Source organism: Manis javanica, chromosome 18 (assembly GCF_040802235.1).
Source record: "Manis javanica isolate MJ-LG chromosome 18, MJ_LKY, whole genome shotgun sequence".
Lineage (NCBI taxonomy): Eukaryota > Metazoa > Chordata > Mammalia > Pholidota > Manidae > Manis > Manis javanica.
The window spans coordinates 4,761,240-4,784,008 of record NC_133173.1 but is presented as its reverse complement, the minus strand read 5'-3'; the positions used below and the strand labels follow the sequence as shown (position 1 = coordinate 4,784,008).

Here is a 22,769-nt window from a genome sequence, read left to right as displayed (position 1 = left end):
CCAAGAGGGAACAGCATGCTCGACAACAGAGGGCTCTAACAGGGAGGGAGCCTCAGCCACAAAAATGAGCACAGCACACTCCAAAATCACCAAACACTTGAGGCAAGCCAGCTCCACCGAAGGAAAGTGTTTGCAATTGTCAGAATCTGCAAAGTATGAGTTCATCACTGTGAAGCGCTTCAGACTGAAGGCAAAGAAGGGCTTTCACTGTATAACGTGAGGACGGCAACAGGACTCAGAGGACATACTCTGTGAATCTAAGTGAGACCAGCTTCGAGCAAGGGGTCTGGAGGAGAGAGCTCTAGGTGCGGAGACCCCCAGACACAGGAGGGAGACCCGGATGCCGCCCTGGGAGGAGGTCCAGGCTCCTGACCATCAGTCACTGCACACACCAGGCTGCCTCTGACTGAGAGGACCAGGCCACCCCAAAATGGAACCAGCCCGAGGCTCTTCCCACCTGGGAATTCCGTGTAGAAAGCACCTCACCTGCCTACCGGCCGCCAAGATTGCTGTTTGCCAGGTCATTTGCACTTATGTCCCCCCGTACCCTAGTTTTATTATTCTCTTGTATTTCTTTCTTGGCGGGGGAGAGGCTTTTAAACCAGCTGCCTTCCTCTTTTCACAGACCCTAAGTAGCAACATGGTTACAAAGCCCATCCTTGAGAGGCTTACTTAGAGTCTGAAACGCAACCCCACGCAAGTCCCTGGCCCAAAGCTTCCCAGGCAGTAAGAATGTAACTGCCCCCAATTCTTCTTCTTCAAGGGGATTTCCCCAGCTTTCCTGCCCCCCAAACTTGCAAGAAGAGTGACACTTGAGCTCCTCAGAGCTTAGGGAGGTTCAGGAACCACGGTCACCTCGGGCAGCCCTTCCCCGCCTTCTGGGTCCGGCTGAGGGGAGGCCCTAGGGTGCTAACTACGGGCTGGATGGATGGCAGGGAATCGCCTCAGAAGGCCGTGTTCTCAGCCCGGGCCCGGGGGCCCAGGAGCTGCTCCGCAACGACCTTGCCGTCGTACTTGGGCAGTGTGCCCCCGAAGTCGGCAGGCAGGATGCCCTCATCGATCTCCTGGAAGAAGCCAGAGAGGTCATCTCCATGGACAAAGACCTGCAGGGAAGCGGAGGTAGGACCCTGAGCTGGGGCCCTGAGGAGGCAGAAGGGAGGGGGCTGGCGGGACAGGAGGACGAAGGCATGGCGTGCCATCTCGGGCTGGCGACGGCCTCCCCACAGCCCTCCGCGCCGTGCTGTCTGGGGTCCACTCAGCCCGGGGCCGTGGTGCAGAGTCTCAGTAGGGCTCAGGTGGGGCGCCCTTGTCTCTCGACTCTCTTCACTCTTGTCTGATGAACCCTTTCCTGCTACAGCCCTGAAACGCCTGCCTACTCACCGGACAACCAGGGGTCCCTTCCCTGTGCGGCCATGCACCCACCCTCTGGAGGAGCTTGCTCTTCAAGAAGGGCTTGACCACGTTGTAGGTTGTGGTGAAGTACCACGGCTGGTGGATGAAGTGGATGGCTTTGAACCGGGCTGGGAAGGAGTCCTGCAGTGACAGAGAATGCCCTGCCCCAAAGTCCCGAAGGCCTCAGAGGCTCCCACTCACCACCCCACGTGCCCCTCCTCACAGCACAAGGATAGACTTGTCTCTTCACTGAGTTGTGCCCAAGGGCAGCTCCCTGGGGGTTCTATCCCCAGGCCAGCGACTGGGGAGCCCTGGCTTCACCGCAGCTCCAAACTGCAGGGAGGAATCCCCAGAGGCCATGTAGCCCAGCCCTCTCCCTGCTGACACATAAAATCTTGCATAAATTTAGGTGGGGTAAGAAAATGAAATAGTGACCTAGATGGGTTTTTAGGTGACCTGAGTTTTTTCAAACGTGCTTGACTGCCAAGTGGACTGCAAACAATTACAGACCACAGGGGCACTACTGTCAGGTCTCATTGTTCTTCAACCCCTCCCACAACCCCCATCTCCCACCCCTCCTTCCCTAGATTCACATAAAGCACATTTAGGGTCAGCTCTAAGAAAGGACTGCCGACAGATGAGTATATACAGGAGTGAGTTGTCAGGAGCACTAGTGACGTCCCTTTCTCAGGATAAATTCCCATTCAAAGAGAGTCAGCATAACACATGAGAACAGAGAATGGGACTCCAGGTCAGAGGTATGGGTTCAAGTCCAGCTTCTGCCACTTTAGTGTGTTGTGACCTTGAGAAGTCACTAGAATCTCTGAGCCTCAGTTTGTAACACGAAGCAGGGAACGCTCTTGAGGATAAATGAATTGGTTAATGAACGTGAATACTTGGCACACTGACCATCAATCACCATGCGATTGTTTGTGGGTGTCAGTGCTCATTAAGGCCCTAGGTTCCTGCCAGCACCACTAAACCCAGCCTGCCAGTCTGTGAGAGGCTCCCGCACGACAGGGTGGTGCTGAGGCCTCACCTGGAGCATGTCCACCATCTTCCTGAGGTCAGAAGCCCGAAGTCCTGCCGCCTGCTGCATGGTAAAGCCCTTGAAGTTCTCAATAATGCAGAAGCCATTGATTTGAGTTTCCTCATTCTCCAGCAGCTTCTCCAGGATGAAACAATAGGCCTGCAAGATCTTGGACAGAGTGTAAACCCAACCCACAAAGATAAGTAAGGCTCAAGGTCCTGAGGAGACAGTCAAACAGTACATCCTTTGCCCGAGGTAATTTCTCTCAGGCCTTGAGCTGGGTCATTCCGCCTCTGTGAATGTTTCTCAGGAAAATAACCCAGAATATCATATACATGGTTAGATGCCAGAGTGTTATCCCTGTGCCCTTATAATAGTAGAAACCTTGGAACAACAATAAAATGTCCAACAAGGGACTATTGAAATGGTGGTACATTTATGCCATGGAATATTCTGAAGCAGTTAAAAACTATGTATAACATTAATTGTACAGGAAAATGTTCACTCATGGTATATTATTGTAGAGTGTGATCCCATTTTTATAATAGAAACATGTGTATATGTGAGTATATGTATGTTTCTAGAAAAAATAGAAGAATGTCAATTGTGGAAATCTCTGGGTGGTAAAATTGTGGATGATTTTAAGTTTATGATGTGATTTCTAATGAGCAGATATCACTTATGTAATAAGAAATATGTAATAAAAATATTCTGTCTCTTTCTGAATAAGTACAATATATATTATATCCAAATATGTGTATGTGCACTTAGAAATATGTGTGTATACACACACACACAAATGCAAAGAATCCAGGCTGCTTAATACCCTGGGACCCGTGCCTTCCAGAATCTCTCCCAGCCCACAAGCCACTAATCTTGGTTCTCTCTGTTCCTCTCAGTTTTCAGCATTTGGCTGGACTGACCCTGGCCTGTGGCCTACAGCTGTCACTCCCTCTTGGCAGGGACACCAGGAGGGAGCCACGTACTGGCCAGCAGACCCTGCCTGCTAAGCTGCTGGGTCTTCAGCTGCCCTGGCACATCCTAGGAATTCTCCCTCTGCCTGCAAAGGGCTTGGTGGCACTGGCTCCCCTACCTCCTGGGGTGCCGGGAATGACGGCCCAATAGAGGCCAAGTTTAGGGGAGGGAACCCAGGCCAGGGGACTGGAGGGAGCCGGGTGAGCCCCCACTGACCTCATCGAAGGTGACTTCTTCACAGTCCCAGTTCTCAATGTTGAAGAGCATGACCACCCGGCCATGCTTGTCGCGATGGGAGAGGACACCAGGGTAGCCAGCCTCAATGGTGCAGCGGACAGCCTCCAGGGACAGGCCGTCGAAGAGCTCGGGGTACTGCAGCCGGAAGTGCACGTAGCCTGGAGGAGGGAGGGCAGAGGAGCCTCTCAGGGCACTAGGCCGTCCTGGGGGGGCCTACAGAAGGAGTCTAGAGACTGTGCTCCTGCCTGGCTCCCCCACATTTGCCTTGTGTGTGACCCAGCTGGACATTCCACCTTTCCGAACCCCATGTTTCCTCTCAAAAGAAAAATGGGCTGATAATGTTGGCCTATCTCACCAAATTGTTGCGGTAATCAAACCAGACTGGGTATGAGCATCCTTTGTAAACTGTACAAACATGGGGCGCAGCCGTAAGCCTGAGGACGGTGACCACTTATTCGCTCTTTCCCCTGGGCAGGGGCACAGGGCTTTCACTTGGGCACAGCGCAGCTCCATGGGGGCAGGGAGAAGACCCCAAGCTGCGGCCAAAACCCAGCCGATCAGAGGGGCCCTTCCTGAGACCAGCAGCGCTTCTCCCACCCACCAAGCCCCTCTAACCGCCCGGAGCCGGTGCCCACCACCAAACCCTGGAGGGGCCCGCCCAGAGGAGGTGTCTGGGGAGGACCCGCCAAGGGACTGCCCCCGACCTCCCTGCTGTGCCCACAATGCCCCAGGGACGCTCCCACCACCTGCCCTTCGGCCTTGCTCCGCCCTCTGTCCTAGGGCTCTCCGCACCCCCCAACTCCCTGAGTTCTCATTTCCTTCGAGGTTTTCTCCAAACATCCCTTTTGCACTGGAGCCTTCCTGGCTACTTTACCTAAAACGTCAACCCCTCAATCCTTTATATTCACTCCCCTAATTTTTCTCATTACCCCTGCTTACTAAGAGTCTATAGATTTCCATTTTATTTATCTGGTTTATTATTTCCACCATTAGCACAGAAGGTCCACAAGAGCTGCCAGTTCTTGTCTGCTTTGTTCTCCGCTACATCCTGTGGCCTAAAACAGTAGTTGGCACAGCAGGCAGTGAGTTAACATTTGGGGAAGGAAGGAAGAAAACGAGACTCCTGAGCCTGCAGATGGCCCATGCAGATACCCCTTCCCTGGACCAGCACCACGACGGATTTCCGTAGGAAACTTGTCTTCTTCCAGCCAGCAGGCTGTGGGCAGTTCTGTCCTGGGGCTCCCTTCCCAGGATGGGCACCACCTCCGATTCCACTCCACATGAGGTTTAGGTACCTACAGGCAGTCAGGCACATACCCACCTTCCCTGCATCCGCCAGAGCCAAAGTCTAGGCTCTCGGGAGATGGGAGACTCCCTCCTGCCTTGGGCACCCAATGCAGGTGACTCAGTTCTATTAACTGGGTCTCAAGCACTGGGAGAGAGGTAAGAGGAGCCAAATCTCCAGGTATCTTGTCCTGCCAGACTCGTTCATTCATTCACTGTCGGAGATGAAAGGGGTCTTCGGGGCTATTTGGTTCACACCCATTTTACAGGTAAGGTAGGAGGCTCAGAAAGAGTGACTTGTGCGGGGCCGGGAATGGAGGGAAGTGGAGGGGTCGGTCTTCTCAGCGCCCAGGGAGGGTCAACACCATGCTCCCCCCCTGACCTCCACTCGCAGCCCTCCAAGGGCTGTCCCCTCCCGCGCCAGCCTCACCTCTCAGCAGCTCGTAGGCGCGTCCCACGTGGAACTTCCGCGCGCGGATGAAACGCAGGAAGAAGGCGCTGTCCCTTCCGTGCACCTTCTCGGCCACCGCCCGGGCCAGCTCCTGCCCCGAGGCCGCCTGGGTCCGCACCAGCTGCCGCAGCTCCCGCACCACCTCCTCCCGGGTCTCCTCCCTCTCGTGCAGCTCGTCCTTGGCCTGGAAGGCGGGTGGGGTGGGGCCCCAAGTCACAGGCGGGCGGTGGGGCCCGTGGGACTCACAAACGAGTCGCTCACCAGTGCCAGACCAGCAGAGGCCCTGGCGGAGGGGCTGCAGCTGGGGCCCTGGGTCTCCGCCTACATCTGCCCTGGCCGCAGCTCAGCCTGCCAGTTAGCATTTGGAGAAAAGTAGGTTAAACTGCCCATCTGGGGTTTGTTTGCAAGAGAGAGCAAAGGCCACTAATCCTAAGAGGCTCCACTTACTGGAGCGCTTACATAGCACCCCCGCTAAGTCTAAATACAGTATGTTTTTAAATCTTTGGTAAGGTTGGTGATCTTATCCCCATTTCTGAGAATGAGCAGACTGAGGCTCACAGAGGTAAGGATATTCTTGCCCAAGGTCACCCAGATAGAAAGAGATGGATCTGGACTTCCTACTCGGGCTGGGCTTTAAATTACTTGGCTCGGCTCCCTCCCAAACTAATTCTGGTCTTTTCAAAGACAAAGATACCCAGCAGATGGCAGCCTGGCCCCTGCCTCAGAGCCTCACATCCCTCCCTCGGCAGGGCCTGGAGAACTCACACGTCTCTGGCTGCTCTCCCCTTGGACAGCATGGGTGGGGAGGGAAGCAGGGGAGCCAGGTCTGGGAGAGCTCGGAGCACCTTTTCCTTGAGATGCCCAGGGACGCAGAGATGGAAGCCAGAACCCAAGCTCAACTCAGCCCCAGGACAGCTCTGCCCACCCCTATGGAGGACAGTCAATCTCTGAGCTGGCCCAACATCCTTCTTTCAGAGGTACGGAAGGCAAGGCCAGTTGAAGCGATGTGCTCAAGGTCGCACAGCAAGTTGCAGGTAGGTCTGATTCTAGAACTGAGGCTTCTTGCCTATGCAGTGGAGGCAGCAGTTGGACACCTGCTGCCTAGGGCCACCTGCAACCCAGTGTTCCTCCTATCTGAGTCCAGGATGATCCCTGGTGCAGAGGCTCTAGGGCCTGGCACTGGTTGGAGGGAACTCTGTTGATGCTGTGGTCTTGGATTAGGCTGGCCTGGATGTCTGGTCAGCCCAGGTGCTGACCTCCAGAATGACCCCTAGCACAGGCCAGTCCATTAGGTCCAGGATGACCAAGAGCGGGGGGAGAGGATACTATCAACATTCGCCCCCGTTGCCTCCCTCTCTGGCCCCTCCCCACGCCCCAGGCCACCTCACCTTCTGCCAGGTGTGGCGGGGCAGCTGGCTGCACTGGCCGAAGACAGGCCCATGGTCCTTGGTTGTAAGGCGCCCCAGCTGGGCTCGGAGCTCCTGTTCCTCTTCTGGGACCACTCGAAATGTGCCCTCCTGGGCAGAGAAGAGTAAGGAGAAGCAGGAAGTCAAACGGGCCTGCTCACACCCTGAACTAGTGTATTTTGCCAAGGTCACAGTTAAGCCTCCTCCTTTTGGGTGGGTCCGAGGACACAGAAAGGTTGTAGGGGTGAGTGCCCACACCCTTGGGCAGACCAAATGATGGAGAAAGAGGGAGGGCAGGAGGGGAGGTGGTGGAGTGGAGCTTCAGGGCACAGGTGCGCTCACCCCGTCTGACATGCTGCCTCTGGAAGACTCGAAGTCCACAGAAAAAGAAAGGCCCTTCTTCCTCCACCCTGGCCTCTCCAGGCAGTTTCCTCCCTAGGAAAGGAAGTCAGGGCTGCAGCAGGTTCTGAGAAACCATTCTGTTATTGTCTCAGAACAGTGGCTCTCAAACTTGCAAATGCATCAAAATCACCTGGGGAATTTGTTAGACGGGCAGGTGCCCGAGCCCTGCCTCCTGTGGTTTGACTCAGGAGTCTGACCTGGGACCCAGGAATCTGCCCTTTAAAGCAGGTGCCTTTGGGTGGCTCTGAAGATGGTTCTTGGGCTACACTTTGAGAAACACCCCCTTTGAGAAGGAGTACACACAAAAATACCTCAAACCTCACTTATTAAGGTAAGCTGGCCCAGCTGGGAAAATGTTAGGGTTGGCCTCCGTTCTCAGTTCCATGATCACTGCAGGAGAAGGCAAGGCCTCCTCCCATCTGTGGCCCTCCTTCTCCAGCGGGACCGAGTGGGACCTCAGAAATGTCCTGGCCTGGTGGATGGCCCCTTTTCTGGTGCATTCACTCCCAGGAGGGCTGATGACAGGCTAGTTATATAAGCATAATACTGAGTGCGGGTTCTGTGCTAGGTGATGACATGAGTATTTTCAAATCCACTGTCTCGGAGCCAGGGCTGGCAATTCTTATTTCCATTTTACATGGCAGGAAACAGGCCCAGGAGAATCAGTGACTTATCCAAAGTCACACAGCCAGTAAGAGCCAAGGATCAGGATTTTAAGCCCAAGCTGTGCCTTGCTGCCAGCATTGGGAGGCAGCCTGTAGTGGCAAAAGTCAGAACTGGCTTCAAATTCTGTCTCTTCTACTTGCAGGCTATGAGATTTAACGTGAGTCTTGGTGGGCCCCTGTGAAAGGGAGATGGAAGGGTTAGGAAGATTTAATGAAATAAATAAAGCAGGGCTTGGCCACCAGAACAAATCTTGTCTATTGCCCCCGTGATAACCAGCTTCCCCGCTGAGTACACTTGGAGACAGCTGTCCTGTTCTTGACTTTCTCCTCCTCTGCCTAAACATTCCCGGTGCCTTCAAGGACCCATCATCCCCTGCTCCTGCCTCTGACCAGGTTCCCCTTGGCCAATTCTGTCCCCTGTTCGCTGTTGATAAGTGGCAGAAGTGGGCTTGAACCTATGTCTTCCGGACACCCAGTACTGCTCTGAGGCCTAGGGCCAAGACATCTCCAAGCAAGCTCCCTAGGAGAGCTGAGCTGATGTCACAGAAAACCCTTTATGGTCAGAGAGACCTGGGTTTGAATCAGGCTTTGTCATTGACCACCTGTGTGGCCTTAGGCTAGTTAGTTAGCCTTTCTGAGCAGCAGTTTCCTCATCTGCAAATTAGGGATAATAAAATAGGGACAACCAAATAGAGTTGTCATGAAGATCCTATAATTTCCGTAAGGCACCTAGCACAGGGTTTTGCTCTGAAATATGGTTCCGAATATGAACCTTCCTTAGTGCCGTACTATTCATTACCTCCACTTGCACAGAGAGACTTGGAGAATCCCAGGGAATTTCTGAGGATCTCGCATTTCTTGAGTCTCTCACTGCACAGACCCAGCCAGGGCAGGGAACAGTTCTGGGGGCTATCATCTACCAGCAGGAACCATTCGAAGCCATCTCTCTGGCTGGGAGACTTCCAAGCATGCGGACACAGAGACAGACAGACTGAAATGCTTCTCTGCTCTCACTTGTGTTTTTCTGGAGCAGGAATGGAGAGGCTGACGGAACTGCCCCGAGAGGCTCAGACAGGAGATAGCGGCTGGACACCCCCACCGGATAAGCAGATCGTCAGGGCAAGGTGCTAGATCTTAGAAATAGTGGGTTAAAGCCAGTGCAGCGACTCTTTTAAACATGCCCAATCTATTAACTTAGATTTTTTAAAATACTGATTTCTGAGCTGTATCCAGTAAAAAATGACCCACCCTTCACTCCATATCCAGGCAGTTCCATGCTACCTGGTATTGCCAGATAAATACAGAAATGCCCAATTACGAGTGAATTTCAGATGAACAACAAATTCTTTTTTTAGGATAAGTGTGTCCCAAATATCGCAATATTTATATACTAAAAAAGTGTTTGTTGTTCATCTGAAATTCACATTTAACTGGGTGTTTACTTGCTAAATCTGACACCAGTTTGGTCTGGCTCAACCTGGAGAATAGCCAGCTGGTTTCAATTTTAGGGTTACCCTGGGATGTGGTCCCCCCACTCCCAACTCCTCACCCCAGTTCTGGGCTCCCTGGCCCAGCCAGGCTCCTACTACTGACTTACCTGCCAGGCGGGCAGCTCCTTCTTGGGGCTACCTGGTACCTGCGTCCTCGGAAGCCAGGAGGTTGCCTCCACTGGGGGTATAGCCCCGTCAGCAGGCTGGGATTAGTGTGTCACAAGGAACTTCTCAATGCCCACAGTTTCCCATTAAGTTGGGCTTGCAGGGAGGCACAGATTGGGACAAGCGAAACACCAGGCAGGGGAGAGGATCAGCTTGGGCCCAGCTGGAGCCACCTCAAAGCCCTCCTTTGTGCGTCTATATTCCCCTGTTCCTGCTCAGCCGTGTGGAAGCCAGCAGGGAGGGTGGGATCTGGGCCAGCCCCGTTCCCTCTTCCCAGCCCTCTCTCTCACTGCAGGGGGATCTGAGAAAGGGGAAGACATGCAAGAAATGAAGGGAAATTTTAAATGTGACTGTGATGCAATAGCAGCTGTTGCGGGCCTGTCACCCGGCAATGCCCGGTGTGGTAGTTGTCACCTCCACAGGGAGTGGGTGCAGTTGGGAAACGTAGCTGGTTGAGGCAGAGTGGAGAGAGGACAAGACAGGCCTACCAGCCTTCTAGGCAGGATGGCGCAGGACGTGAGCCTGCTCGGACCCAGACTGCCCACCTTTAATTCCCAGCTCCAGCACCTCCTAGCTGTGAGAAGTGACTACCTCTCAGTGACTCAGTTTCCTCCCATGAGAAGTGGGGATACTTAGAGGACAGGCTCATGGCCTTAGTGAGGATGAAATAGCAGTGTGTTTAGCATGGTGCTGACACTTAGTAACTGCAAATGCGCCGTCAATGTTGGCAGTTACTCCACATACACAATCAAGACGCATCTGGGTGGGGAGGACTCATATTATCCAGCAAGGAATCCCTCTGCAGCCCCTTCACAGGTGACATGGCATCTCTGCTTTGGGATTCCACTGGGGACAGGAATGGGGGAGGCAATCCCTTTAGAATATTCTCTCTCCAGCATTCCAAGGGCAGGGAGCTCCCAGGTTCTTCTCCTGGACAATCCTCCTTGTTTCAAAACCTGCCCTTGGTCTGATCCCCAAGCAGCCTTCTCTTATATCAGCCTCAGTCTTGGCCAAGCTCCTGTGCCCAGAACATTCTCCAGAATCTGTCGCCAGAAACGTTTTTTGGTTTTCCCCAGAAATAGTTCTTGTTTTCCAGTCCATCCCTACTTGGATAGGTTTGAGATCTCTTCTCCCTCTTTGCCTTCTCCAGACACCCTGAGGCTTGTGAGAATGTCTCTGAAGGGCAGTGCATGGGACCAGAACCTGACCCCTACCTGCCTCTCTGGATCCCTTCCTCTGGAACAGGCTGCAATGCCTGGGGCTTGGATCTCAGGGGTGCAGCTGATTAGCCGTCAGCCCTTTGCTTCCGGCAGCTGCTTCCCTGGGCTCTTCTCTGGCTGCTCTCTGGCTCTTAGGCTGTTTCCCTCCCAAGTCCTCTCGGGAGCTGGGGAACCCCTCATTTTAACATTCTGCTCCCTGGGGTTCCAGTCCTGTGTTGTCCAATAGAGAAGCCAATAGCTACACATAGCTGTTCAGAACGTGAAATGGGGTAACGCAACCAAAGAACTGAATTGTAAAGTTTATTCCATTTTAATTAACTTAAATGGAAATTTGAAAACTGATACTGGATTCAGTCTTTGGAATCCTTAAGTATGTTTGGAACAACTTACGTGCGTGATGCTAGTTTTTCAACCGTAAATTTTGTGATGAAGTATTTCTGATAAAAATTTGGAGGCCCCAGTGAGATGGGCTGCAAATATAAAATATCTACTGGATTTGAAGACTGAATACAAAGAGAATCATGTAAAATATCTCATTAACAATGTTTATATAGCTTAATGGTCTGTTTAATGAATCATTAATGTATCTTAATGATAAAGTTGTGTATATATTGGGTTAAAAAATATACTAGAGTCAATTTCACTTGTTTTTTTTCACCTTTTTTTTTTATGTGGTTGTTAGAAAATCTTTAATTTTCTACTTTATTGGATCCCATTGTATTTCTGACAGACAACACTGGTCTCAGTCTTGATGCAGCTCCAGAGGTGGCCTGCAGATCAAGAGCGCCGGCATCGTCGGGGAGCTTGTTAGAAGCGCAGTCTCAGCCCGCCCCCAGGCAGGCTAGATCAGAATTTATGTTTTCACAAGGATCCCAGGGGATTCCTGTGTACATAAAAGTTTGAAAAGCGCTGTCCTGGAGGGTCTCTGCTCCTCTCCCCCTCCAGCCTGTGCCCATCAGTGCCTTGCCTGACCCTCAGCTTCCCATCAGCTCTGAGGCTTGGTGGGGAAATAGCCAGAGGACAGCCCCTGCCCACCGTCCTCTTCCTCCCCCGTGGGGCAGGGCCTGGTGGCCCAGTTGTGGGTGGTGGCAGCAGAGAAGGAGCAGAGAGGGAGGGCATCCTGCCCCGGTTCTGGGCCTGACCCTGCCTACTACGAGCCATCGACTGAGGCGTCAGGTGCTACACCTGCAAAATGGTGTTACAGACTGAAACGTGGCCCCTCTGAGTTCATATATTCAAGTCCTATCCCCCAGTGCTTCAGGGTGTGACTATATTTGGAGACAGAGTCTTTAAGGAGGTTATTGAGCTGCAATGGGGTCATCAGGGTAAGTCCAAATCCAGTATGGCTGGAATTCCAATAAGAAGAGGAAATGTGGACACAGACATGTACATACACACAGGAAAGACCACTTGGAGACACAGGGAGACGACGGCCATTGGCAAGCCCAGGAGGGAGGCCTCAGAAGGCCCCAGCCCTGGGCGGCACTTCGATCTTGGGCTTCCAGCCTCCAGAATTGTAAGAAAACGTTATTTCTATTGTTTAATCCTCTCAGTCTGTTATGGCAGCTTTAGCAGATTAATACAGGTGGAATATGGGACTTTTCCCAGGTAATTCATAGGGTGTGAGGCTCAGGCAAACATGGAGGGACTCGGGGGAGAGCAGGGGCTGCCCCCTGGGAGCGCCCCCAAGAAGCCCTGTGAAAGCCAGGTGACGGACCCTATCACAAGGACTATCCCTTGCACCAATAACACCTTTGAGCTAAAGGCCCAGCCCTGACAGGAAAGGGCTGTACAGGGCTGTTCAGGGTGCCAGCAGGCCCAGAGGCCCTTTCCAGGGTGAAGAGCTTTCTGTGGCAAACTCTGCTCACAGCCCTTGCCCTGCCCCTGTCCCCACCACGTTCCCCCCACCCCCGCCCAAGAGTCACGTTCCTGACCCTCCTCCTCGGGAACAATAGCACCACTATGTGAGGGGAGCCACAGTCCCCGTGGGCTCCTGGGCCTGTGCCGACCCTATTGGCAGATGGCTGTGGGCTCCCTGGCTCTTTCTTCCAGGCTGGAGGCAGGGAGAGAGGAGGCTCGTGTTGCTCAGCCTCCATTTTGTGCCTGGGCAGGCGCCTTACCAGCCTTATCTCATTCTATCCTCCCAAATGTGGGGCAGTGAGTAGATTCCCCCTTTTTACAGAATAGGGAGCTGAGAATCAGAGAGGTGAGGGGACCTGCCCAGAGCCACACAGTGGGCAAGGAGTGGAGTCCGGATCACTCGAAATCCCCTTCATCATTCAACATCCAGAGCTGTCCCCTCCTCCAGAAGTGAGAGTGACACAGGTGTGTGACTGCCCAAGAGTGTCATACCTGGCCCCTGGCTCCTGGGGAAGGTGACATCACCTCACCTACCTAGGGCAGCACCAGGGATCTGGAGTCTGGCCTCTGCCATTCCCTCTTTGGCCAGTTATGATTCTCCCCAGCTAGGCAGGACCCTAAAGCAGGCCCAGGCCACAATCCCTCCTTTGAGAAATGGGAAAACCCAGGTGGAGGGACATTCGGCACCTTCCTTGAAATTACACAGTGGTAATGAGAGCGCCCTGACTAGCGTAGGCTGACCCACAGGGCTGGCAGCCACCTTGTGCTCTGAAGGGCTCCGGTTCCTCCAGGAGGCATCCTCATTCCAGAAAGAAGGGTCTGTCCTACAGCCGTGGGGCAGTGGGAGGCACTAGAGATGAGAGCAGGAGTAGAACAGTAAAATCTATTGGCCTGCTTGTTCAGAGCATTGTTGAATTAAGTAGGATTAACAAGATGAGGAAAAGCAAATAGGTGCTCTTGGGCAGGAACTTGGCTTTAATTTCCCATCACCAAAGAAAAAGATGTGTTTGCTATAGACTGAGTGTTGTGTGCCCCCAGATCTCCTATGTTGAGGCCCTGTCCCCCGGTGTGATGACGTTAGCAGGTGCGGCCTTGGGCGTTAATTAGGCTTCCATGAGTTCGTGAAGATGGAGCCACCGTGATGGGATCAGCGCCCTTAGAAGAAGAGGGAGAGACGGCAGAGCTCTGTCCACGTGAGCACACGGAGGAAGGCCTTGTGAGCATGCAGCAAGGAGGCCATCTGCAAGCCAGCGACAGAGCGCTCCCCAGACCCCGACCGCGTGACCCCCTGATCACCGACTTCCAGCCTCCAGAACCAGAACCGTGAGGAAATACTGTCTTGTTATTTAGGCCACCCTGTCTACAGTGTTTGGTATGTCAGTGTTTTTAGGGGGGAAGCTGTAGAAACGGAGAGCTTGAAGGCTAAGGTTAGGGAGTGGTGACGGTAAGGCCCTTGCTGTCGAGAGGAGAGCAGGTGGGATTCAGCGCTCTGGCAGAGGTACCAGCCTTGGCCTGGGTGGTTGGGCACTCTCCCGTGCGACAGGGAGCTGAAGGACAGAATTAGTGTGGGTGACGGGGGAGTTTTAAGATTTGGTGGCAAAGTTGAGGTCACCTGCTAAGAGTGAAGGAGGAGATAGAAAAGTCTGAAATAATCTTCATGAAGAAAGGAAGGTGGTCTGGCAGTGTGAAGGCCCCTTTGGGATTGGTTACAATGACTTTTTAGGGCACTGTGCCCACAGTCCTGTGAATTCCCCTACATGCTCGGAAGCCCAGGTACGCCTGCAGCGAAGGAACATGGCGGGCTTCATACAGGTGTAGGGTTTGCCAGATGGTGGGATGGAAGGACAGACAAAGGGCAAGCTGAAGATACTGGCAAAAATGTGGTGTAAATATTAAAGCTTGGAATTAAAGATGGGGGTGGGGGAGACAGTGGAGATTAGGGAAGAGGTAAGTGGGGGCAACTGAACAAACACACTAGATAAATGGGAAGTTGATGTCTGAGGAGTGATTTTGGAGGTGGCTCAAGGATGGGACCAGGAGAGTCAGTGGCTGAAGTGAAATGGATGAAAATGTCATGGAGACTGGGTAGGGAAGCGGCCAGGAGGCCCCAAGTGGATGGACACTGCCCCTCAGTTTTCAGCCATCTAGGATGACAGCAGAAAAGGGGCGAAGTGAAAGCTAGGTGAACACATACCTGTTTCTCATCATCAAGTGGGCAGAGTCAGGCCCTCAAATTGGTTTGCTGATTATTTATTAGCCAGAGCAGTTCACTAGGCTCACTACTGGGTTATTGTTTTTTTTTAACTTTTTATTTCATCATAATTTCAGATTTACAGAATAGTTGCAAGAGTAGTACAAAAAAAGTTCCCATATGTCCTTCACCAAGATGTTAACATTTTACCAAAGTTGCTTTATCATTTTTCTCAATATATACACGTTATTTCTTCCTAAACCACTTTAGAGTAAGTTACAGACACAATGGCCCTCTTCTCCAAAATACTTCCCCAGGTATTCTCTAAATACAGGGACATTCTCTTAATTAATCACAGTACAATTATCAAAATCTGGAAATGAACCTTGATATAATGCGATTGGATAATCTATAAGCCTTAATTAAATATAGCCAATTGTAAGGGTCTTGAAAAAGTTTTTAAGGATTACTTTCTTTCCTGCTTCCCCTTTCTCTCCTCCTCTACCTCCCCTTTAGGCCTTCTAACAGTAAGGTATGGAGTTGGTGAAGGGAACTGACATTTTTTATGGTTTGTTTGTTGTTTTGAACTTCTAATCTTCAAATGATTGCAAATTCACAGGAAGCTTCAAAAGTAGTGATAAAGTCAAAATTTCAGTTTTGAAATTTAACATTTCATAGGGATAATTTAAGTCCTTATTTTCCTAAGGATGTGGTCATGATTTTACACCCATTTAACAAATATTTATGAAGCACCCCATGTGCCACTTTTCTAGATATGGGGATACAAATAGTAAGCTGTTAAATCCCTGCCTCGAGTCCTACCAAATTGGAATTTCTTCAGGGTAGAGCCAGCTGGTTCTTAATAATCCTGTAGGCTGCCTAGGTAGTGTTACCTTTTTATTATTGTTATTATTATCTTAGCCATTTTTTAAGTATATTCTTCAGTAGTGTTAAGTACACTCACCTTGCTATGAAACAGATCTCCAGAACTTTTTCATCTTGCAAAACTGAAACTCTGTACCCATTAACCAACTCCCCTGTCCCCTTTCCCCAGCCCCTAGTAACCATTATTCTACTTTGACTACTTAGATACTTCGTGTGGCTATAAAGTGGAATTATATAGTATTTGTGTGTTTGTGACTGGCTTATTTCACTTAGCATAATGTCCTTCAGGTTCATTTCTGTTGCTGCATGTGTCAGGATTTCCAAGTATGGATAAACCACATTTTGTTTATCCAGTTGTCTGTTTCCAAAGGGTAGCCAAGGGCAGCTTTAGGGGCGAGGCATGGTGTGGATCTTTGGGCTGGGTGCCCAAAGAAAGCCCCTCACATTGCAAGACTGAGTCAGGAATGATAGGGGATCTCCATTTGTCCTTTCTTTTTGGGACTCCTGCAAATATCAGTAATTACTATGTTTTTACATAAACATGAACTACTGAGAAGTCTGAAGAATATTTATTTCCATTATATAAACCTATGTTTAACTAGCTGTTTTCTAGAATGAGTGTGCTTCCCAGTGTACAGAGCCTAGTTGGTTGAAGGAGGTGCTTAATGCTTGCTGCTTAGTAAGGAAGATTCCATCAGGGTGGAAAACACTGTTATTAAACTCAGTCTGTTCTCCTCCTTTGCATATGTAACATCCATTAGTGCTAACAGAAAACACAAATGATACATTTATACAGGGGAGACAAGAACCCTGAATTGTCCATGCCAGGGGGCAGAGCCTCACACAGGCAATTCAGTAAATGCACTAGGATGCACAAATGTAGGCTCAAAAAAGCAAATGAGCCTGTTTGAGCTACTCAGACACACAAATTCGTGGCTGCATGTTCCAGTTCCACAAGCAGCCTGGAAGGGAAATTTTGTGGGGAGATGAGGTAGAGTCATCTGTTTCCTTGGCAAGCTATGGGATTCCTCCCAGGAATAATCTCTCAACTCAGCTGCTGTGTTTTAGCCACACATCACATCTCTCTATTGGGCCAGAAACATGGTAGAAGTAAAACAAGCTTAAGGGTCACCAGCAAAGAATTCGAGGTCGCAGGCCACGCCTCCCCGGGCTGTGAGTGGGAACGTCCGAGCCCAACAATCTCCCCACCCATCCTTTAATGGTACACCCCACCCGCCGGCGCCCGGCGGCGGAAGTGAGCTGTGGGGGCGGGGCCTGTTGTCCCGGGTGACGGAAGTGCGGCGGCGTCCCGTTGAGCGGGCCTTTTGGAAGTTGGCGTCTGCGGTGAGGCCGAGGTAAGCGGGCCGGGAGGCTTCGCGCGTTGCCCTGGCGGTGGGACTCAGCCCCCGGGAGGGAGCGGGTCTGCGAGGTAGGACTGCTCCGGTGCCTTGTGGCGTCTGGCCTGGAAGGATCGATGGCCCGCCAGCCCCGCGGCGTCGCTGGCGTCCGAGATCCCTCTCCGCGGGGAGCGCCAGCGCCAGCCCTCCCGTTAGTTTTCCCGCCGCATCGCGGCTCAGCTCCCACGTCCGGGAAGTTTTTCAACCCCGTTTCGCCTTTGCAGCTCGGTAACAGCCCGCATCACCAGCTGCCTCGATTTTGTTTACGTCTGGCTCTCCCGGGAGCCCTGGCGCCGTTTCACTGCCGCAGGGCCTCTGAGCGAGGAATCTGCTGTGCGCACAGGGACTTCGCAGCCACCTGTCTGTTACTGATCTCTGGTTTTAGGACGAATCTAGTAAAATGCCTGCTGAAATGTAGTGATTTCAGCATATTCCTTCCGCCTGGAGGCCTCTTTGGGTCGGCCTTCCCTTTCTGCGTCCCCTTGGCCGCCCAGGTCCTAGCGGGGGTGGGAAGCGTAGTTTTTACAAGCATGGGAGCTGGACAGACTTGGGTTTCAGTTCTGTCCCCGCCACTTAATTGTTGCTAGGAACCTTGAGGAAATTCCTTAATCTGTCAGAATCCCAAAAGAGCATCCAAATTGGGGCTAATAACACCTTGCCTCATAGGATTGGTGGAAGTATCAAATTAATGAATATAAAGTGCCCGGCCCAGGGTCTTGCCCATTGTAGGCGTTCGCTAATTCACTTGTTCAGTTATTTATTTGTTGGGCACCTATTAAGAGCTTGTTACTGTGCTAAATACTGGATTTTCAGTGATAAAAGCAGAGGTGGCCCCCTGCCCTCATGGAGTTTATTCTTGAGAGGGAGCTGTAGTCCTTAATCTAATAATTATAAATGTTAAGTGTGGTGATAGTAAAAGAGAGATTACTGCTGCTTTGAAAGGATGCCGTAGGGGAGCATTTAAACTAGATTGAGCTTCTGAGGCTGTGGATTTGGTGAGATGAAAGGATTTGTAAGACTTAGCAATGAAAGAGTGGGAAAGTGACATAAAAGGGAGGGGTATTTTTGTTAAGCTCAGTCAAAATCATGTGTAAGGGCCTGTGGTAGGAGGGACTTGGGAGTTTGAAGGACCAAAAGCAGTTCAGTGTGGCTGAACCATGCAGTGATGAAGAGTTAGGAATGGGCCAGACCCTGCAGGGCTTTTTAATCCTGACTTGAAGGTTTCTCCATAAGAGAGCAGTGGGAGGCCGCTGGAGAGGTTCAGGGTGGAGATGGAGGGTGGCCAAGTCACCTAATCTTATTTGTGTTCCAAAAATGTTACTCTGGTTGCTGTGTGGGAGACAGGACGCCTTGTAGTAGGTCAGGTGAGAGGTGATGGAGAAGCAGCCCTGAGAGAGCTGTAGGGGGTAAACATGGACAGGGCTTGGCGGTGGATGCAGACGATGAAGGTGAAGTTAAGACTGTTGCCCAAGTTCCTGGTTTCAGCAGCAGAGTGGTGAGGGTACAATTCCTGGAGATGGGAAACAGGGGGAAGTACCGGAGGAGGAGCACGTTTTATTCCCTCAAACCTGTATGTATTTCCCCCTTCCCGTAATTCTCCCACAGCTACTCCCAGAATCCTGGCTGCCTGATGTACCTCCATTTCCTCCTTTCCACTCCCAGACAAGCCTTTGTCAGTACTGCTGAGAGAGCCCCAGGTAACCGCCTAGCCTCTAGAGTCATTTTCCTCAATCTTGTCAGATTCTCTTTTGCTTCAAAAGTTTTGGTTGCTCTCTGTTACTTACTGAATAAAATCTAAATTTCTTAACGTGCATTTGAGACCTGGGCACAGTTTATTCCCGTCCTGACTTGGTAACCTTCCTAATCCCTCTCCCTTGCTTGAACTCTCTACCTCAGGCAATCTACTCATTTTACCCCAGATAGGTTTCTCAAATTTTCATAAATGCCATCGTTCATGATTCTTTCCTTTCAGTAATTATAATGTATACCATCTGGTTATCTTCACTATGTAAATTTTCTCTTACGTTCCAGTTCAAGTTTTCTTCTGCTAGGAAGCCTTCTTGACATTTGAGGACACATTTCTTTCTTTCTTTTTTTATTAAGGTATTATTGATACACAGGACACCTTTATTTCTTTAGCCTTGTTAACTTCTCGTTTGTTTTTAGACCGTTTAATTGGCATGTTGCAGTTACAGTGGTGCTTTATTCATATCAAACATTGCTTTATTATATGTTTATAATACATATTGTTTGTATAATTGTATATTTGATGCACTGTTAAATGACAGCTTTGTTCTAGGCAATGTGCTAGGTAGATGCTAAAAAAATGATGAAAGTGTGGGCAAAACCTCTGAAACCACTTGGTTAGAATGCAAGTTTCTAATAAGGAAATTCCAGAGAATTCTTGAGATTATTTTGGTTTAGTTAAGAATCACCTACTCATACTAGTTAGTAGTCCTTAGCCTGTTGAGTACCCACTGTGGACATTGTGTATAATATCTATGAAATACTCAGTTAACAAGTAGGGAAGGAAGAAGATGAAGCTTGTTTACTTCTGGAAGTTTCATCACTTCTGACATTTTCCCCATACAGTTCCCTGATGTGTGCGACAATGGACCAGAAAATTTTATCTCTAGCAGAAGATAAAACAGCAGACAGACTGCAGGAATTTCTTCGAACCCTGAAAGAAGATGACGTGAGTATTGGGAAGCATGTTCTGCTAAAAGCAAATGTCAAGCATGATGACAGAGTCAAAGGATGAGTTAGAGAAAAATTATTCTGCCACTTAATCTACCCTCACTCTCTGTAGGAGATGAGGATTTATTTGCTAACAATTTACAGATGTAAAGAAAAGGGGGAGAGAGAGAGAAATAGACAACCTAAGGATGCTTGTGTACAACTTAACATTTAAACAACATTTATGCAACTGTATGTATATGATCAAATTAGTATATTTTTGTGGTTCTTAGAACAATCCTAGTTGAAAGTAATATCCAGACTACAGTTACCGATGTGAGACATTAGATTTGCCTATTGATGTTTTATTTGTGTTCTTCCCCTAAAGAAGATAAATTCATAAGCAGTAAAATATTTTGAAATTATTATGAAAGAGAAACCAACTCTGTCTTCACTGTACATAATATGATTATAAAATGGGACAATAATTACTTTGTTAGGCTGTTCATTCTTCCTAATATTCTCACTCTCCATGTTTACTTCTTTTTCTATAACTGATCTCAGTCTGTTCAGATCCCTCCGTGGAAAAGAAACCCTTAAGATTAACCTTAAACATATGTGTATATTAATAAGACTTTGAATATTATATTTTCAAGGGAATTTTTATGTGCTAGTGTTGTTGTGGTCATTAAAGCTAGGTGCATGTTAGGCTCTGTTACCTGACACTAATGGGATTGATAACAGGGATGTGCTCTGATTTTTTTCTTTGGAATTATCCAAGATTGCTATAGCAGCAGCTTTTTGAGACAGCCCATTGCCTGAGCTGCAAATTGAATCATCCTTTAGATAATTTAACGTTTGGTTAAAACCAGCTTTTAATGAATTTATTTAGAATTATGTTTTACCTGCTTTTGAAAGGAATTTGAGGAGGCTTTAACACTAGACTATAAAATAATACAGGCAAATATATAAGAACTAGAAGAAAATCCATGATATAAATAGATGTTGTGAATTGCTTCTCTGATTCTTGATTATCACAAAAAGAGTCTGTATGTCTTGGTTTTTGTGAGGATGAAATGAGATAATTATATAAGCATTTAACATCTAAGAGACACTGAATATAGGTTGGAAAAGTTCCTTCAACTCTTCCTGGTCTTAAATTCCTTCTCTAACGTGACTACTTCTGAACTTTCCTGTTTTGCTAACATTTCCCTTAAAAGTTTTATACCTCACACTGAACACAGGACTGCACGTGTTTTCTCTGGTAACCATTCCCCACTGAAAGAAACCAGGGCTTTTCAGAGAAATGGCTAATTTCATGGGTGGGCATGATGGATACACAGTGAACCTGGAACATCCTGCTAAGCCAGAAGGTAAAGAAGTGCTCAGAAAAAAAGATGGCGGCATGTCACAAGGACACAGGAGACAGCTCGAAGGGGCTTCATTGCCCAAATGTGGGACTGTTTGAACATCAAAGTAATTTAAGTTCAGTTATGAATTACAAGCCATTAAAAAAATACAGAAATTTGTGAGCCCATACTGGTAATAAAAAAAAAATGGGGACAAGCGAGGTCTCTTGTTAACCATGCTAGAGTTAGCAAACCATTATTTTGTACCTATCACAGTAAAGATTGGATCTGGCAAGAAGCATCAATGGATTTTAAATCCAGGAGAATTTTTTTTTATTTTGAACTACTTTTAAACTTACAGAATAGTTTTAAAAATAATGCAGTTTCCATATATCTATCCTTCCCCCAGTATTAGCATCTTAGACAACCTTAGTAAAATTTTAAGAACCAGGAAATTAACATTGGTACAATACCACTGGCAAAACTAAAGACCCTATGCTAACTCTACCTGATAGTTTTTCCACTGATGTCCTTTTTTTTAATGTTCCAGGATCCCACTCAGGATCCTACACAGCGCTTCGTGGTTGTTTTTCCCTGATTTTCTGCCATCTGAAGCAGTTCTTGGTCTTGGTCTTTTATGATCTTGATCGCCCTGAGGAGTATTGATTGGTTATTTTTCTGTATGTCTCAATTAGTGCCTGTCTGGTGTGTCTCATGATTGGACTGAGTTCATTCATCCCTGGCAAAGGGGCCACAGAGGTGGTGCCCTGCCCTTCAGTGTATCCCGTCCCAGGGCTCACGGTGTGAGTGTAGTTCCTGTTGGTACAGACTGATTACCTGCTGATGGTGGTTGCTGCCAGGATTTTCCATTAGGCAAAGGGAGCGTTAGATGAGGAGCAGGATGTTTGAATGGTCTTAAAGTGCCTCCCAACAAACTGCTTATTGGTTGCAAAGGGGAAAAAAGTAATTACAAAGTGGGGAAATCAGGGCAACACACTTGACTGGGTGATCAGTGAGAATGAATGTTATCAATGAGGTGTAGATGGATATCACATGCCTCCAGGTGTGATGCTCTGGGAGGTATTCTTAGCCTGTGTAGTGGCTGGGAATGCATGAACTCAATCACAAGGAAACATGAGACAACACAAAATGAGGAATGTTCTATTAAAAAAAAGTCTCTATTTGGAGTGTGCATCAACTTGGTAGTTCCAGCCTACCAATTAAAAGAAAAAAATTTAAATCTTCCAAATTAATGAGGATATTTAATCTTACAGTAAAAAGCATATCTAGGTGTTTTAAAAATGCAGTAAAGGGCACATCTGAACAAAGTCCTAATGGAAGACCTGAGATCACATGAGTGGAGGGAGAAGGAAGAAGGGGAGGAAAGTGTCTTGCACACAGCCTAACACACAACAGGTACTCAATAGATGTTACCGTTCTAGTCTAGAGGTCGGTGATCAAGGTGCGGGCAGTGCTGGTTTCTTTCGAGGGCTGGGTGAGTGTGTTGTGTGCCTCTATTACCTACCTTCTAGTGGTTTGCTGGCAGGTTTTGGTGTTCTTTGGCTTGTATCACTCTGAACTCTCACCTTCATCTTTCTTTACATGGCATACTTGCTGTGTACATGTCTCTGGGTCCAAATTTCCCCTCTTAAAAGGATATATTAGTCATTGGTTTAGGGCCCACCCTAATGACC

The 22,769-nt window shown here is 49.2% G+C and overlaps 3 protein-coding genes across 5 annotated transcripts in view; 2 read left to right on the top strand and 1 right to left on the bottom strand.

Annotated features, from left to right (window-relative positions):
• The window catches only part of ABHD2 (abhydrolase domain containing 2, acylglycerol lipase), a 95,134-nt gene extending 92,660 nt beyond the window's left edge, over positions 1-2,474 (top strand). Inside the window, exon 12 of the mRNA XM_037000697.2 lies at positions 2,347-2,474. Within this exon, the coding sequence (XP_036856592.2) occupies positions 2,347-2,423 (77 nt within the window). The 3' untranslated portion in view covers positions 2,424-2,474. The remainder of the gene's footprint in view (positions 1-2,346) is intronic.
• On the bottom strand, positions 945-9,683 carry RLBP1 (retinaldehyde binding protein 1). The gene is made up of 8 exons (XM_017662007.3): positions 9,440-9,683; positions 7,118-7,210; positions 6,758-6,886; positions 5,349-5,553; positions 3,614-3,792; positions 2,432-2,590; positions 1,423-1,533; positions 945-1,103 (listed from the first exon to the last, which is right to left on the bottom strand). The coding sequence occupies exons 2-8, from the start codon at positions 7,127-7,129 to the stop codon at positions 945-947; spliced, it is 954 nt and encodes a 317-aa protein (XP_017517496.2). The 5' UTR covers positions 7,130-7,210; positions 9,440-9,683.
• Positions 9,684-16,916: 7,233 nt separating this feature from the next.
• Positions 16,917-22,769, top strand: part of FANCI (FA complementation group I) — a 57,447-nt gene continuing 51,594 nt past the window's right edge. For 2 of the 3 annotated variants that reach the window (XR_012127196.1, XM_037000434.2), the window contains exons 1-3: positions 16,922-17,008; positions 18,656-18,747; positions 19,643-19,745. Coding sequence is in view for 2 of the 3 variants with exons in the window: in XM_037000434.2 (XP_036856329.2) it covers positions 19,650-19,745 (96 nt within the window). In the remaining variant the exon portion in view is untranslated. Of the gene's footprint in view, positions 17,009-18,655; positions 18,748-19,642; positions 19,746-22,769 lie in introns of all 3 variants that reach the window. The other variant, XM_017662000.3, reaches the window with a different exon arrangement.